The following is a 16,740-nucleotide window of genomic DNA, read 5'->3' as shown; positions in this document are numbered from 1 at the left end:
CGGAAGCCAACTCCACCTCCAGAAATGCCCCTCCCCATACACAACAGCTTGGTCTTCTGGGTTTCACCACTACAGAGCTAAAGGGTGGCCAGGTGCCAGTGAAGGGGGCAAATACATTGGTGTGGCCCTCCACCACTCTGCCTACCTCTGCAACAGTAGTATCTTACGTAAGGATATTCAGTGATCATCTGGGAAACTTGTTTTATTAGTCCAGGTCATCTGAGTCTAGTTGTCCACTGGATGATTGGAACTAAGGGCTGTTATGGTAAAATTGAGGCTTTTCTGCCCTAAAGCCTTTCAAGAAGCTCTGGGTTTGTTTGGAAAGATGTTTCTTGTACATCTGTGACCTACTTTCAATTCCGGGAAGATGTCCGGGGCAAAGCTGTGCTCACTGGCAAATGTCCCCAGCTTTGGCAGCTAAGCAAATTAAAGTTGCACTGAAAGTGGTGTTGCTTGGCACAGGGGAATGGAAATTGAAAGCAGGGCTTGGGGATATACATTCATACAAGAAATCTTGCTGCAATGGACATTCATCCCTGCTGTCCAGTGGATTCCTTGTGCATAATGGGCCAGGCTTTACTTTCTGAGCATGAAAGTGAAATTGCTCTTACTTGGACATCTTAAATAAGCCTGCGCTTTTACCATGCACTAGTTCTATTGCTTCTGTATTGAAAGTACTGAGGCAGCTTCTGGATGTCCCACAGCAGCAGTGAGCAGCACAGAAGTAGTAATCTATGGAGGCTGTGCAAAGGCTTTCCAGCCAGAATCAACTGGCTGTAGTGGGAGTGGTCTGGCAGCTTTTATTTATCTATTTATTTATATTTATTTATATTTATTTATATTTATAAGCTGCCCTCCCCCAAAGGGCTCAGGGCAGCGCACAACATGATAAAACAGCATAACATCCCATATATAAAACCAATAATAACATTCCAACAATAAAACAGATAGCAACACAACAGATGGCAGCATAATCCACCCCCATCCCCTCTGTACCCATGGGAAGCTGGATGATGGTATTTACCTCCCCGGCTGGCCAGATGGAAAAGCTTGGTAGAACAAGTCTATCTTACAGACCCTACAGAAACCTTGTAGGTCCCACAGAGCCCTAACCTCCTTCGGTAGCCCGTTCCACCAAACGGGGGCCAAGGCCATAAATGCCCTTGCCCTCGTGGTGGCCAGCCAGATATTTCTGGGGCTGGGGACCGCTATCAAATACTCCTCCAAAGAAAGTGATATGAACATATAGTTTATAATGTTTTAAGCCATATATTTAATCATATAAAGTATATTACAGGTAATTTATAAAAGATCAGTAAGATGCTGTTAGTTAAACAAAGAACTGTAATTTCATAAGTAGAGAGGCTTTGCTTGCAAGAAGGGGGGAAGATTTCTGCACTTTTCAGTAAAGTCTGATACACATGCTGTGGGATTTGGGTACGGCCTCTCACCAGAAAGATAAAGGAGACAAGGCGTACAGAAAAACACAGATAAGGGCGAAGTAAAACTGGGTTGATATAGCAACCAAGATCTCTGAACGGGGCAAGATGACATAAAGAATACACACCCAATTGTGAAAAGCAAGGTGGGCTTTGGAGAGGAGTGGAGATTCAAAGGCAATGTGTACGTATTCCAAATCTAGCCAATGGTCAGAAGACAAGGAGGAATGTTTGTAAGAGGGCATAAATTATGTTACACAAGCAACAGCCCCTTTGAACCTCCTCCCTGTTGCTAACAGAGGAGAGTTCCCTCTTCTGCGCAGAATTGAATGAAAACAATAAATCTCTGAACACTGAAGAAGCTTTTGGATGGTTATTTTTGTAACCGGTCAGAGCTTTTGCTCTGTGGACAGGGCCTTGCCCTGTGCCTATCAAAAGGAGGGCCCTGGAGGGGCAATATGGGGAGATGTGGACCCACAGGTATGTAGGTCCGAGACTGCTCATGGCCTTACTCCTAATGTTTCACCTACATCTATGGCTGTCAACTTCAGAGGCATGTCACTGTGAGATGTGTTTCTGTGCCACAGAGAGAAATACATCTCACCATGAAACGTCTTGGAGAGAAAGCTGTACAAACTTTCTCCCCAAAACATTTCTTTTAACATCCTCAAGGTGTTTTATATGTGCTGTGCAGAAAAGACCAATGATTCCCCCTTGTTTTCCCAGTCTCCTTGGCCAGTTAGCAAAAGGTAGGTGCAGCTGCTGCTGCTTGTTGCCATTCATGCATTCACTTTAGCCAGCTGCCAGTCTGAGAGGGCAACAAGTGCTGCTAGGAACATCTGGTTCCCAGAGGAGATGAACGAGCACGAGCTGTGGTTCCTAGAAACAGCTACTGGCGGTAGCAAGCAATTGCTTTCTTTCTAGCATGGAGGTAGGACTCAGAGGAGAGGGGGAAGCAGCTGTTACTTCTAAAGGTGGCCCAGTTTCTAATAGTATTTTGCCACTGTGCTCAGGATTTCCCAAAATGTTCAGTCAGTCATATGTTCAAATGTTCCTTCTTGGACTGCGTTACAATTCTTGATTTGCATCTGCAATATACCATCTGCAACATGAGCTGACATTTTGAATGAACTATTTTTGCCCCGCCTGTCACAAAACTCCTGTAATCAGATTTAATGAATAATAAGTTATATAATTTCTTTAGCCTTATTTTAAAATTAAAGCCTTTTGAAGCAAAACAAAAAACAACAACTCTCCATCAGAATAGCAGATTAATGTAGTAAGTATACTAATCAACGCATTTATTGGATTGTGATTAATGGTTTTAAAATATTTTCTAATAGGCAGGTGAGCTACATTGAGGAATCCTAAATCCTGCAGATTTTTTACATTTCATATTTATTGTACAGGGAAATCTTTTTATCAGAGCTGCTTAATATTTTGCTGGTAGCAACTGAGCAACCTTTCATTTTTAAAAAAATCTGTGGCAAATGAAAGAGAAAATATTGTTATAAGTGAAAACTGGACAGTTAATTGTTAATGACTGCTGGAGATGGCAATCAGGTAGGTATTTATAATGTGGATTGGCACAGAAATTTTATTGGGTTGATTATCACATGAATTTTATCACATGTATTTTTTTACCTGGTTATGTGGCCAAGAAAAACTGCACTGTATCTTTTTCATAGGTGACTCCAGTTCTTACCCTTTCCATTACTTCTCATTCCCTTTTTCATGAATGACACCCAGAGCATATTGCTATCTTCATGTTGCTGCACTGCACTCATGTGTAACAAGTGAGGGTGATAAAGCTCAGCCCTGCTGTCTGCCAAGTCATGAGATAGCTTGTGAGTTAGCAGTGTATTTCAGTTGCGTCTACATGCTGAATTCACATGTCTCATATCACAAGTTACTAGAAGTTCTGTTGTATACACCCAGTTTGATAAAATATATGTAATTTATTTACAAAAAATCTTTTACAGTTAATGGATAAACTGGTACTAAATGCAGTTTCATGTTGTAGTCACTAATCTGTAAATACTGTCAGTTTCCTGTAAAGTCCCAGTAATACCATTTATCAACCAACTAAAGGAGAAACATACATAGAATATGAAAGGGCTACATCTCAAACTAGTGATACTGACTCTTTGACATGCCACCTGTGACTTTTTTGAGAACCATTCCCCAGTGTGACACCTGCCCCATGTTTCAGAAGCATGAGGCTAGTACAGCTGTAGCTGGCAAGTGGTTCCCACCATGAAACAGTCACTGCTAGAGGAACATGGGTAGGCTGTGAGCCTTCTTGAGGTACAGAACTTGTGTCATTGATGGAAGTAAATGTGGTTCTATGGCAACTACAAATGTGGCTTTCTACAGTACACAGAGTGAACAGTACTGCCTTAAACAATTCCTACACTAAAGTTATCATGTGTTACAATATACATGTGCATTTCAGATGAATTTTTATAGGAGAGTAATTTTCATAGAAGAATTGCTAGGTAATACTTAGAGCAGCCCTGGAGAACCAGGGTACAGTACTTCCAGTCTAGGACTAAGGAGACCAGAATTCAAAATTTCATCCCCTGCCATGAAATTCAGTGGGTTTCATAGGGCCATTCACCTTCTCTTAGCCTAACTTATTTCAGATAGTTGTTGCAAGGATAAAACACAGGGAAACAAAGCCATATAAGAGACTCCCTTTCTCCCCGCATACTAATGCAGCAACAATGAAACCTCTGCCACTTATGAAATGTCTCCTTATTAAAAGGAAGTAAGAAAGGCAGGCAGAGACAGAGTTACAAAATAAGTGTGGCAATGAAAAGTATTACTTTCTCAGTTAAAAAAACAACAACCCAGAGTAATTCCTCTGATTTTTTGTAGATGTGGGGTTTTAGGAAATAATGAGACAAATCCTCTGCCTGCCTTGCCACAAATGCAGCCATCTAAGCTCCTTGCATAGATGGGCAAGCAGTCTGCAGTACAACCAACCCAACTAATTGGCTCCAAGCAGGCAACATGTGTGGAAGCAAGAGACACAGTTTTACAGAGTGAGTGACCACTGGATAATTTAGTTCAATCAGCCACTCTTGGTCAAGACTCACTGCCGTTATTCAGCCAATCATTAGTATTCCCAGCTAATCAGGTATACCACATGTGATTGGGTTACACTCAAATATATAAAGCTAATGACAGAAAGGAGATTTTCCTCCAAACTTGGGATACCCCCTCTTCAGGTTTGCAGAAAATTCTGAAGTTTACAACTTGAAACTTAAAAAGTTATAACCCCCCACCCCATCCACTGAGTGAAGTTGTTTGTTCTTGTTCAGGTTCATTGACCCTATTGATTAGAAAAATTGGGAATGGGTGACAAAGATGGCACTTGCTTTTATCTACCAAACTTTCATTGCTCTTCAGCTTGGGTATCACATTGCTCTGTAATATATTTTTTGGTGAACAGTTTTGTAAAAGCAAAGACTTTTTCAACAGAGATTCAACTTCAGTGAAAGACAGAACAAAGCCTTCTTCAAAGCACCAGTAATTCTCTGGGTAAAACTCTTACCATGACCTCTCTCTAATGTTAGGCTCAGTCTCATTCTTGCAAGGTGAGCTAGAAAGTGCTCATTTTGTTTCTGACAGAAATGCACTTCAAAGGTTAAAGGGAGTGAGCCAGCTCTCCAAGATAAGGAGGGGGATTGAGGAGGGGGCATCCCTTCCTGCCAGATCCCCCACAAAGTGAGAAGGTGGCCTGGCTGCATGCATGATCCTCACTACCACCATGTCCAAATAAAGTGAGCTGCAAATGCATTTGGGGAGAGTCCTTGGGCAGCAGTGGAGGAAGAGAAGAAGAATTGGAAATGCAAGGTGGGAAAAAGGGATCAAAAGACATGGGAATGGGTGGGGACTAAGAAGCATTCAGAGGTTGTGAACTGAGGATGGCATGTTATGTTCTCTGGAGCAAGCAAGAAACCCCCATCCTGGGTTGACTCTTGACAAACAGCACCCTCCCTTCTCTGGATTGAGCATTAATTTATTGGCTCTCACCTGGCTCCTTTCCATCTCCAAGCACCTGCCCAGAGCACCATTTCACCTAACTTTGAAACAGAAGAAGTGTAGTGTAGCTTAGTGGTGATACCTTATTTCAGCCCCTCAAGGTGCTCTTAGCTGGGATGTACTATAATAAGTGACACAAATACCCATTGGAAACAAAGGGAACTGCTTGAAGGCCCAGAGGAATTAATGGGAGGGAGCCACAAATGCCAATTTATTGAAAGGGCTTCACTGAAAGTACAAAAAGGACACAAAAAAGTGGAATGGATAGAGAGAAACAACACAGAGGTGCCAAGGTGATAAAGTGGGAGAGGGGGAGGCAAGCCACTGCCACAGAAGGAACAGTGATGGTGAGGCACAAAAAGATGGTGATAGGATGGAGTGCCAGAAAGAGTGAGTGGTGGAAGAGAAAGATTGATGGAGAAGAGAGAGAAAGATTGATGGAGCGGGAAGCAGAAAAAGGAAGCAGTGACAGGGTGAGGATAAGAAAGAGAGGAGTGACCATAGACTAACAGCAGATGAAAGAGGGGCGGGGGAGTGAAAAAGAAAGACCCAGAGCGAAGATGAGGGAGAAGGAAGGAATCAAAGATAAGGGAATGGTATGGCAGCTCCTGCAAGTTTCTTGTGGGTCCCCATTTATTAACTCTAACAGGACTCTAGTCTAACTTTCCTCAAGTTCCTAAGGCCCAGCTGAAATACTGACATTCACATCTTTCTCAGTAATCCCTGTGAGTACTTTGGTTGCCTTGTTTTAATGGCATATGACCTAGTTTTTACAGATGCTGTTTACACAACTCCCACTGAAATTAACTGAAGTTGTCAGGAGGAAAAACAAGCCTGAAAATCACACATAGGATGTCCTAAAATAGCCATCCCAAAGAGGGTGTAATTGAAATAAAGCAGCAGCTAAATAAGAGAGTCCTTGGAGTCCTTGTAGTGATGGAAGAAAAATTGAAAGGGGGGGAAATGCACTCCACTGAGCTGTTGGAAAGCAGAGTGGCTAATAGAAGTATGATTATAGTAGGAAGATTTAAGCAGTTTGTTGGGGGTTCAGAAGTGGCAACATGTTGCTGGCAGAAAAAATAACACAGCAGAGGTGCACAAACTGATTAAAATGTAGATAAAGCTTCATTTGGGAGCTAACAGAAGAAGCAGAGGTATGTTCCTAGCTACACCACTAGCTGAGAGAGAGAGAGAGAGAGAGACTAGAACTTCCAAGAAGAAGTAGAGTATTGCCCTGATAGTAGCAACCTGGAGACAGAGAAGGAATGACAAGTAACAGGAAAGAAGGTGCTGACCTCATTATCCTATCTGTCCTCTTACTGCCCCCTGCAGGGTCTTTTTGTAAACCAAACATTGCCTATGCCAAAACCTGAGATCTAATCAGAAATGGACACTGGCGAAAAAAGAAAGGAACTGGATCAAACAAAGAGTATGAAATTGTGAATTTATGAGAGCTGATAATTATTTTAGCTCTCTCTCAAATCTAGGCAATATTTGACAATTGGCTGCTATGGGCTTTCTGGGCTGTGTGACCATCATCTGCTCCCATTGGTTTGTCCTCATCTCTGGCTGGCTTCTTCAGAGGTACGTCTTAGTAAGATGTGACATGAAGATGCCAGCCATAGATGCGGCCAAAACATTAGAAGCAAAAACGACCAAACCATGGCCACACAGCCTGGAAAACCCATCACAGCCAGTTGATTCTGGCCATGAAAGTCTTTAACTCCTTCCGCACATACAGAGAAATGAACTTTCAATCCACTTTCAATGCACTTTGCAGCTGTATTTTACTGTGCGGAATAGCAAAATCCACTTGCAAACAATTGTGCAAGTAGACTGAAAGTGCATTATTCTGCATGTGCAGAAGGGGCTTCTGATAATACAATCTTTGAACAACTTCGCTTTATCTGCAGAATTAGTCAGTGGCGTATTTGCCCGGGGACATGGACACAACTAAACTGGTCACGTGCCCCCCACGTGACCAGATGCTTTTCTCGCACCGTAGTTGCTGTGCAGGTAAAAGGGGCTGGCTGCAGTGCAGCCGACTTCTCTTTTTTTCCCTGCCCAACAGCCCTGGTGTGAGAGAAACTCACGCTGCGGGTGCAAGGGACAGGAAGAGGAGCCTGCTGGCTTCTCCCCCCACCCTTGTGCTGCAAGTGCAGGGACGGGGAGCCTGCCGGCTTTTCTTCCCGTCCCTGCACTGGCAGCGTGAGAGAAACTTGTGCTGTGGGTGCTGCTGGGCAGGGAAGAGGGGCTGGCTGCAGTGCAGCTGGCTTCTCTTCCCTGCCCAGCAGCCCTGGCAGAGAGAATCCCCCGCCCCCACTAGCTCAGGTAAGTGGGGATGAAGGGGTGGGGGCAGGGCTTCATAGTGCGCCGTGCTGCATGGGGGAAGGACCCAGAAGGGTTTTTGTCTCCAGGCACCATATGGCCTCCATACGCCTCTGGTCTTAGTCTTAATAATGTAACCATGTTGTGGTTTTCCTGTCTGAAATGATGTTTCTGTTATATTCTATAGAGGGATACTTCAATTTCTTTAAACCAAGAACTCAAAGATCCTCAGTGTGGCTCACAACAACTTATAGTGAAGGGCCAAGTACCGAGGAACATAGCAATGGTTAAAACATTGACATTTTATTGTTGTTACCAACAAAACCATACTCTAATTAGGTCATTGCCAGATTTCTCTATCCTACTGCAGCTGTTTATCTTTTCTTTAATCCTTATGAACATTTCTGCTCTTACGCTGTCTGATAGGCAACATTTAACATAGAAAGTTTTCCCAGACAGTTACAGGGGAGGCCTTTCTTCCTTGAACAAACTGGCTAGGTAGCTGTTACAAGCATCCAGCCCTTATGTATGAAAAAGAGACAATTCTGTCCTTGAGTGCCCATTAATCATCTTTCCTCCTCTGTCATGACCCTCTAACATCTTAGCCTGGGTTCTGCCATATTTCTTTCTATTCAATGCTTACTGCTCAAGCTCTCCTGGGAAAGTTTACCATTCACCTCCCTCTGTACCAATCTGCTCTTATCTGAGTCTGCAGCTGCAGAAAGTGTCTTTATCCCAGTTCTCACCATCTGAGAAATGTGTGCATGTGACTGTGTGTGTGCATGACTGTGTGACAGTACTTTCCTGCTGTGGAGATGGAAGGGGGGGGGGGATTGTGCCCCTGATGTATCTATGCTGGGAGATATGTTTTGCTATGTACTCAGTTCTGACAATATAAGTCCACAGCTTTTCTATGCTAGCTATCAATAAATAAGAATTCTGCTTTCAAAGTACTGATTCCTTTGTTGACCAAGTCTGGGGTTGTGACATCCTCTCCCTCTCATTTCTCTCTGCAAATTATCCATTGCACATGTCTTGTGAGAAGAGTCATGTCTTTTACCTATGTTACTCTTTAAATTCCATGAATATTATGTAACACATGCATGATTAATTTGTTATGACACATTCCTAAGAATCACTGGCAAGCTGCATTTCTGCACTTTCTAGTTAATTTTGAACATCTGGAATCATACCTAAGCATGGAGTGGTGTGGCAAGCAGGGGGGCTGAAATGTAGAGGCAAAAATAGAACAATTTTCTGAGTAAGTACAATTTAATAGCCCAATCTTGTCAGATCTCAGAAGCTAATCAGGTCAACCTTCATTAGTATTTGTAGACTGGGGATTATGCTGTCCTGAGCCTTAAGGAGTTCCTGCTTTACAGCCAGAACAGGCAATCAAGACAGGGCCAGCTGGTTGAAGGAGAAGTGTTTGGATTCATACACCACCCTTTTTCTCCTGTAAGGAGAGTCAAAGGGGCTTCCAAACTTCTTCCCTTCCTCTCTCCACAGCGGATGCCTTGTGAGGTAGATGGAGCTGAAAGTGTTCCCAAGAACTGTGACTAGCCAAGGTCACCCAGCAGGAGAGTAGGAATGGTGAAACAAAACTGGTTCACTGGATAAGAGTCCATCACTCATGTGTAGAAGTGAAGAATCAAACCCAGTTCACCAGATTAGAGTCCACCTGCTCTTAACCACTGTGCCATGCTGAATGATCTGACTGCATATATATGTAAAGCTGTTGATCCCACCTGAGTATCACCATTTGCTCCATCAAATGTGAAGGATCTGCCACTGGTTGTATGATTTTCACTGTCATTCTAAGCAGCACTATACTCTCCTGAGCCTACTAGCTGCTACGGATGTAAGTTAGAATGGCATTAGGAAGTTGTGGGTTTTCTGCGTTGCATGGCCGTGTTCCAGTACTATTTTCTCCTGACGTTTTGCCTGTATCTGAGGCTGGCATCTTCAGAGGATGGAACTTGCATAAGGGCCGGGAAGAGGGAGGGGTTGCAAGGACCGGCATCCTCCGCGGCAGCGACTGATGACTTATGCAGCGCTGCGGGCGGTGTGCAAAGCCGCGGCATTTCCCCTTCGTAACTGGGTCACCGAGGAAGCCACCTTGACCGAAACACTCCCGGATGTTTTCTCCGCATGGCGACATCCCCTTTGGCGTGCCTGCCTCGCCTCCATGCCTCTTCCCGGCCCGTCTGTTTGATTGGCCGGAGTATCTTGTGATGCAGCCTTGTAGGCAATCCCGCCCTCGTTTTCTTACGTTGCGATTGGTTGTCTCCCACGTCAAGCAAAACCCTCTCGACCCCCCACCCCCTCCGCGCTGGATGGCTGGCGAAATGAGTGTCAATAGATGTGACACCGGAGGTTGGTGACACATAACCTGGCATTGTTCTGGTCGTGAGGTCGGTGCAGCGGGCGCGCCGCACAGGGAGCGCAGCGGCGGCGCTGCAGAGAGGGGAATTGCCGCCGCCATGGAAGGGAAAGCGACTGACCAGCTGCTGTGCGACAGCCTCATCCTTTGGGTAAGGGGCGGAGAGCGAGGTGGGCAGGGTGGGGGACAGGGAGCGCGCACGCCCCCTCTTCCTTGCCTTCCTGGTTTCTAATTGGGGCAGGGGGCGCCCCGTGGCAACGCCGCCTGCCACGAACCCGCCCTTAGATCGCGTGGCAGCCCCCAGTCGCTTCTCGCGCTCACTCGCCTCTCCGTGGCACCCAGCCAGCTGCCCTCGGGGACGGATCCAAGCAAAGCCGCATAGCTGGAGCGACAAGATCGTGCGTGCCTTCTGGGAAGTAAGCCCCGCTTTGCTGCGTGGAATTTGTCATTACATTTATCGCTCCAGTGGCACTGTAATAACTTGCAAAATTTATTTGACACCTCTGTCCTGGGAGTGAAATTAAACTTCTCTTAAAAAGGGTTTAAGGTGCCACTGGACTCCTCAAGTTTAATTTTGCAACAACCTAATACTGCTACACCTCTGGAATTATTTTCGGATTGTGCTCACTTTTATTTGGGAATAAATTACATGGGGCAAAGTGGGATTTAAACGTGCATAAACAGGATTGTAAATCTTATAGAGGGGAATGTGGTATGTGTGCAGTTTCCTCCTTCCTGCCCCTCTTTTACCTTTAGAGTGACTAGGGTTGGCATCCATTACCTTGCCTTGTATAACACTGGTTTACAGTTACAAAATGTATTTGTGTACAGTGCAACATCCTGTAGGCTGCTTCAAATATGCCTGCAAAATGTCTTATTATTATGATGTTTGCACCCATAGCATTTTTTTATTTAGGAAACATAATTAACCTGTCTGTGCTTTTTATGCTTATAGATTCTGTCACTGCCTGCATATTTTTTCTTCCAGAAAAATGCATTTTATGCCCCTGTTCCACACACATCAGGAAGTCTGTTCAGTTCAGGATAAACAAATCTAACATTCAGCCCAGTTTTATGTGTATTCATTTGCATGCAAATCCCAGTGAGTTCAGTGGACTTACTGCCAAGTAAATATCCTCATGATGTATGTTGCTAACAGATTTGCTTACTAGATAATTTTCATTCTGTTCTACCATATAACAAGGAAGTTGTGAGCAATAAATGAATCACAAAAGGCAGCACAAACGCAGTATAAAGACCTGTGAGAGTGAAAAGGCGAGGCATTCAAGTTTCCCTTTTGGCAAGGTTAAAAACAACATCAAACCTAACAGTACAGGTAACAAATGTGCAGAACTTGATTTAGAGAAAAGGGAGAGAAGATCTACTTTTGCAGTCCACTGTTTTCAGGAGGATAAGTTATATAGTTAATAAGAAGATAGATTATTAACTGTATTATTAAGGACACAATATTTTAATATGAAAGTTTCTTGTCTTCGGCACCTCTATAGCATCCTAAGATAGGGCCTTTCCCCACTTACCTTAAGCCCGCGCTACTTGAGGAGAGTAGTGCGGGGTCCCCCGGCACTCCCCACGACAGGGGTGACGACAGTGCAGCTGCCCTGACGCTGCCGCTGTCGCGCCCCCTCAGCGCGCGGCATCCCAGGCGCTCTTGGGCGTTTCCCCACTCACCCTGATCCCCCTCTCTGCATTCTGCGGGGGGTCATCAAAAGGCGCCGTTAAGAAGAGTGCCTGGGATGCCGTGCACTGAGGGGGCGCGACAGCGGCAGCGTTGGGGCGGCTGCGCTGTCGCTGCCCCTGTTGTGGGGAGTGCCGGGGGACCCCGCGCTACTCTCCTCAAGTAGCGTGGGGCTTAAGGTAAGTGGGGAAAGGCCTCTTCTTAATGGTGCCTTTTGATGACCCCGCGCAGAGCGCGGGGTCATGGGGACGCCCAGGCGCACGCCTGGGATAGAGAGCAGCGTGCGGCATAGGGGGGATCAGGGTGAGTGGGGAAACACCCATAGTTAAGTGGTTTGACATCTGTTTATAATTCAACTTAGCCCTTATTTATAGTGAACGTTAAAGGTTCTTTAAGCAGGGTTATCTGTAAATTAGTGTAGTAAATTCATAGAATATATGTTGTATGTATCCTACTTAATAGCTCCAGCTTGCAGAACTTTGCATAGATGAGTAGATAACAGAATTTTACATTGCATATTCTGTGTGTTGAATAGTTGTTCAAACAAAGTTTAGGAAATCTATTTCCTGGCATCTAGTAAACCACCGTGCTAGATATGAACATAACTATATATAGATATACACGTATATATATACATATATGTATATATAGGGAGCTGTGTGGCATAGTTGTTAAGTGCTGTGGGTCAGATATCCTGGCAGCTGTCTCATGGTCAACTCAGCCATCCATCCATTTCTTGGTCGGTAAATGAGTACATAGTTCATAGCTAGGGGGTAAAGAATAGCCGGGGGAAGCAATGGCAAACTACCCGACAAAAGCGGCTTGCCTATAAAATAATGCTGGATTGTGATGATTTTTTACTATAATCATATAGGTTTTAATCAGAGAAACCAAATTTCTGTTCTTATTTCATAAAATAATTCAAAATTGTCTGCATAGCTTTTGGAGTAGTTATTTTAAGTGAGTCTAAGGAAGCAAAAGTTTGTGTGCTTAATCCAAAGACAGTTATACTGAAAAAGAATCCATTGTCACTTCTTCAGTTCAATGGTCTATCATTACTATTTGAGTTGAGTTACTAGTTGAAATATCGAAGGACCAGTAAAATAGCGTTTGTTTCCTGAGTTGTATATTACCACCTGTTGTCACAAGAAATGCTGTTTAATATTTCTTACTGACACATTAGAATCAAGAAATTCTGAAAAGCAAGATAATGTGTTCTTAACAAATTGTCCCACAGATTAAAATTTGCCCTACTGGTTAACTATTTGTAGTTAAAACTAATAATCTCTCAATTTAAGAAAATTAAAGTTTACGGCATTTTTTTTGTTTCAGTGTTTGTTTCAATATTGCTTCTTGATTTGAATAGACTGTTTCAAATCAAATTAATGATCAAATTAATGAGATCTTCTCTTTTATGAGATCATAAATATGCCCCCTTGTTTTATACTTTTGAAACAAACTGGATAATATTTTTCTTTTATTGTTGTCCGAAGTTCTAGGTTATAAACATTCAACATTGCTTTCAGCCATATGCTGCTTCAGTCTGTGATGTCTTAATTCTCCTTAATAATTTAATCTTGATCAGGAAAGGAATGAGGTGCTTATTGAGGGAATTCTTGGTAAGCACTTGGAAACTCTTGTGTGCTTCATTAGCATAAAGAGTTCAAGTGTGTTCATATTAACACCCAACAAAGTAAACAGGAGAAGTCAGTATTTATCATTGTGTAGTTTTAACCAAAAAGGATGGCTAGCAGCAGTGAAATTAAAAACAGTTGTCCAAGAACACATGCAGTGATTGCAGAGCAGCTAGAAGAAGCTGAATACCAATAATGTGGTGTGAATCAGGAGTGGGGAGGGTTGTCAGCTCCTGGTTGGGAAATAACTGGAGATTTAGGAGGTAGAGCCTGAGGAGGGTAGGATTTGGGGAGGGGAAGGAATTTAATGGGGTATAATGCTATAGAGTCCACCATCCTAAGTGGCTATTTTCTTCAAGTGAACTGATCTGTTACCTGGAGATCAGTTGTAATCCCAGGAGATCTCCAGCTACAACATGGAGGTTGGCAGCCTTCAGTGTTGTAAAAGCGGTATATAAAAATTCCAATGAATAAATGCAATATCATGATTAGGTGGTGCACCTAATGCTGTTTGCTGGAATTGTCACAAGGAACAATGAACTGTGTGGTTCATGCAGCCCCAAAGCACAGCAAATACCACTTACTGGCGATGTCTTGTGTCAGGAAAATTGTGCTCTTGGGAAGGGGGGTGGAATCAGGAACCCCTCCTCCCATGCACCATGATTGTGATCCAAATTGGACATCTGCAGAGCTTTTCCTGAATTGCTATGCAAAACTTGAGGTTTTCTATGGCTACAAGTCCCCATGGCAATCACATATAAAACGTAATGTGAAGTTTGGCTCCGAGACACTCTGCTCAAGTCTTTAACCACTTATAATACCTAGTGTGTAGAAATATGTATCAGGGAAATGTTCAGTTTGTATAATGGTAGAGGACTGGAAAACATAGTTTAACAATCACCCTATATGATCTCCTGGGAAATCTCATTTCTTGTGTGCTTTCTTGGGGGTGGGGGGATGTCTTCTCAATGAGGAAAGATCATCCAACAGTGAAATTATTTCATTTATCATTTAACTTCCCAGCTGTTGGGGTGAGGGTTCTTGGAGAGAAAAAGAATCAAGATCTCTCTTCTGCATTGTTACCTTGTCTCTCCAAGAAGCTCTAGGCAGAATATACTCTTCTCTTCTCCGTTTTATCCTTGCAACAATCCTGTGAGGTTGCCTAGGCTAGAGGATGAGGCCAGGAAACATACACTGCTGACATAATTAGAGTTACCCTCTTCTAAGTTCACTGACTTCAAGGAACTTAGAAGGGTGTCTGCTTAAGATGACATTAAGTGAACCTACCCTCTGAGCATCCTGATCTTTTGTATTTGTCTTCAAGAAAACTTCCATCAGATGTAAAATGTGTAGTAAAGCCCAAGATTGGAGTTTGGTTTTGTTTATGTTTGAATTTTAAACCTGTCAGTCATGTGACTCTTCAAATATCTTTCATGCAATAAAATAATATGACAGAAAATGTAAGATCTAATATATCCATTTACCAAAAAGCAAGTTCATATTGGTGTGGAGAAACAGAAAAACGTGATCGATCTTCTACAAATCTGTGCTCTGTGTATTCCTCAACTTTAATGAGGTCAACTTGCTATTCATGTACTCCCCTTTGTAATGTTTGGAAATTGCATTGTAGATTCATATGGCTTTTATTCCAGTTGCACAGAAAAGGAAATTGAAGTGAGTAGATATGATGAAATTGACAAAATTCTGTTTTCTCTCAAAGTTGTATTTTCTCCTTTGGTTCTGTTCCTTTATTACCAAAGAGCAATACTTTAAAAAGACTGACTGATTTCCTTGGTAGGTTGGTGGCATGCTGAGTGAAACTACCAAGAGTTTTAAAAATTTCATAGCATTGTTTGAGTTTTATTGAATGCCTCTCACTAGATTGATTGTGTATACATTGTTTGGTCAAGAATAAAAATTCTTAATTTGCAGCAAACAGAAGTGCATTATTTCTTCCTTTGTGTTAACCTGCTATAGCCTAAGTAAGAAATAGCCTCACTTTTGGTACACTGGTTTAAGATCAACAATCTGGAAGGTGAGCTGAAAATCCTAAGTATTTTGTGGGGGAGTTATGTTTTTGTTCCAGACAAATAGCTAATAAGACCCACTACTTGTGCTATATAAATGTAGATGGATTGGTAACTTCTTTTTTTATGTCTGCATGTAATGCTGACATGAATAATTTGGTTTGACCACGGAGGTGTTTATTCTTGTTGTTTCTCTCTAGTTGCAGACATTCAATACTGCTGAATCCTGTAAAGATGTTCAGGATTTAACTAATGGGGTTGCTATGGCACAAGTACTTCATGAAATGTAAGTTAATATGTATTAAATTCCTTCTATTTCTTTATTTCATTCCAACTTACTGCAAGAATGAGAAATTATAAAGTGCTGCATTAATAAAAATGTCAGATACTTAATACATGCTTATTAAAATATATGTTCTTCTCTTGAAATGGTTTTTATCATTTCTACTCATGTTGAAAAGACAAACTATTTTATGCATAGGAGGAGCTTGTGCAGTGGGTTGCTATAGCTACCTCTTCTGAGTGCCGCTGAAGAGGGAATGGGATTTGTGCAGATGGCTGCCAAGTGAATAGAAACACCTGGCACCAGCCAGTAATATTTCCACTTGCATTCACACTGGATGATAACAGCTCAATGCTTGTGTACCTGTACAGTGATGCAGAAATAGCCTCTGTGCCTCCATTGCCACCTGTTGAAAAAACTAAATTATTTATTCATTTAAAACACTTATTAATTGTTTTTCTACTTGATAGGAACTCAAGGGGGCTTACAGTGTGAAAAATAATAAAAATCAACAACAACAATAATAAAAATAATTAAACTGCCCGTAGGCATAAAAACTAATCAAATACCATAATGAATGAAACTGTTTTCAGCTGTCTGCTGAAGACTAGGAGCGAGGGCACCAGGCATAACTCTCTCGAGTGGTTGTTCCATTACCACTGAAAAGGTCCTTTCTCATGTCCCCACCAGATGAGCTTTTTTGATCAGTGGGTCAGTCAAGAGTGCCTTGCCTGTGATCTTTGCTATCAGGCAGGAAAGTATGGGAGAAGACTGTCTTCAGATACCCCAGCCTCATGTCATGTGGGTCTTTAAAGGTCAAAATCAAGATCTTGAATTGGGCTTGGCAGTGGATTGGAAGCCACTGTAATTGCTGTAGGATCGGGGTCATGATTGCAGCAG

At 42.7% G+C, this 16,740-nt stretch overlaps 1 protein-coding gene across 2 annotated transcripts in view; it reads left to right on the top strand.

Annotated features, from left to right (window-relative positions):
• The first annotated feature begins 10,144 nt into the window (after positions 1-10,144).
• HOOK1 (hook microtubule tethering protein 1) overlaps positions 10,145-16,740 on the top strand; it is a 43,787-nt gene continuing 37,191 nt past the window's right edge. The window contains exons 1-2 of one of the 2 annotated variants that reach the window (XM_048497368.1): positions 10,145-10,351; positions 15,758-15,843. In XM_048497368.1, the coding sequence (XP_048353325.1) occupies positions 10,301-10,351; positions 15,758-15,843 (137 nt within the window). In that variant the 5' untranslated portion in view covers positions 10,145-10,300. Of the gene's footprint in view, positions 10,352-10,431; positions 10,617-15,757; positions 15,844-16,740 lie in introns of those variants that run through there. The other variant, XM_048497369.1, reaches the window with a different exon arrangement.

This window comes from Sphaerodactylus townsendi, linkage group LG05 (assembly GCF_021028975.2).
Source record: "Sphaerodactylus townsendi isolate TG3544 linkage group LG05, MPM_Stown_v2.3, whole genome shotgun sequence".
In the NCBI taxonomy this organism is placed as follows: domain Eukaryota; kingdom Metazoa; phylum Chordata; class Lepidosauria; order Squamata; family Sphaerodactylidae; genus Sphaerodactylus; species Sphaerodactylus townsendi.
Note: the sequence above shows the minus strand (reverse complement) of the source record. Positions and strands in the feature narration are given on the sequence as shown.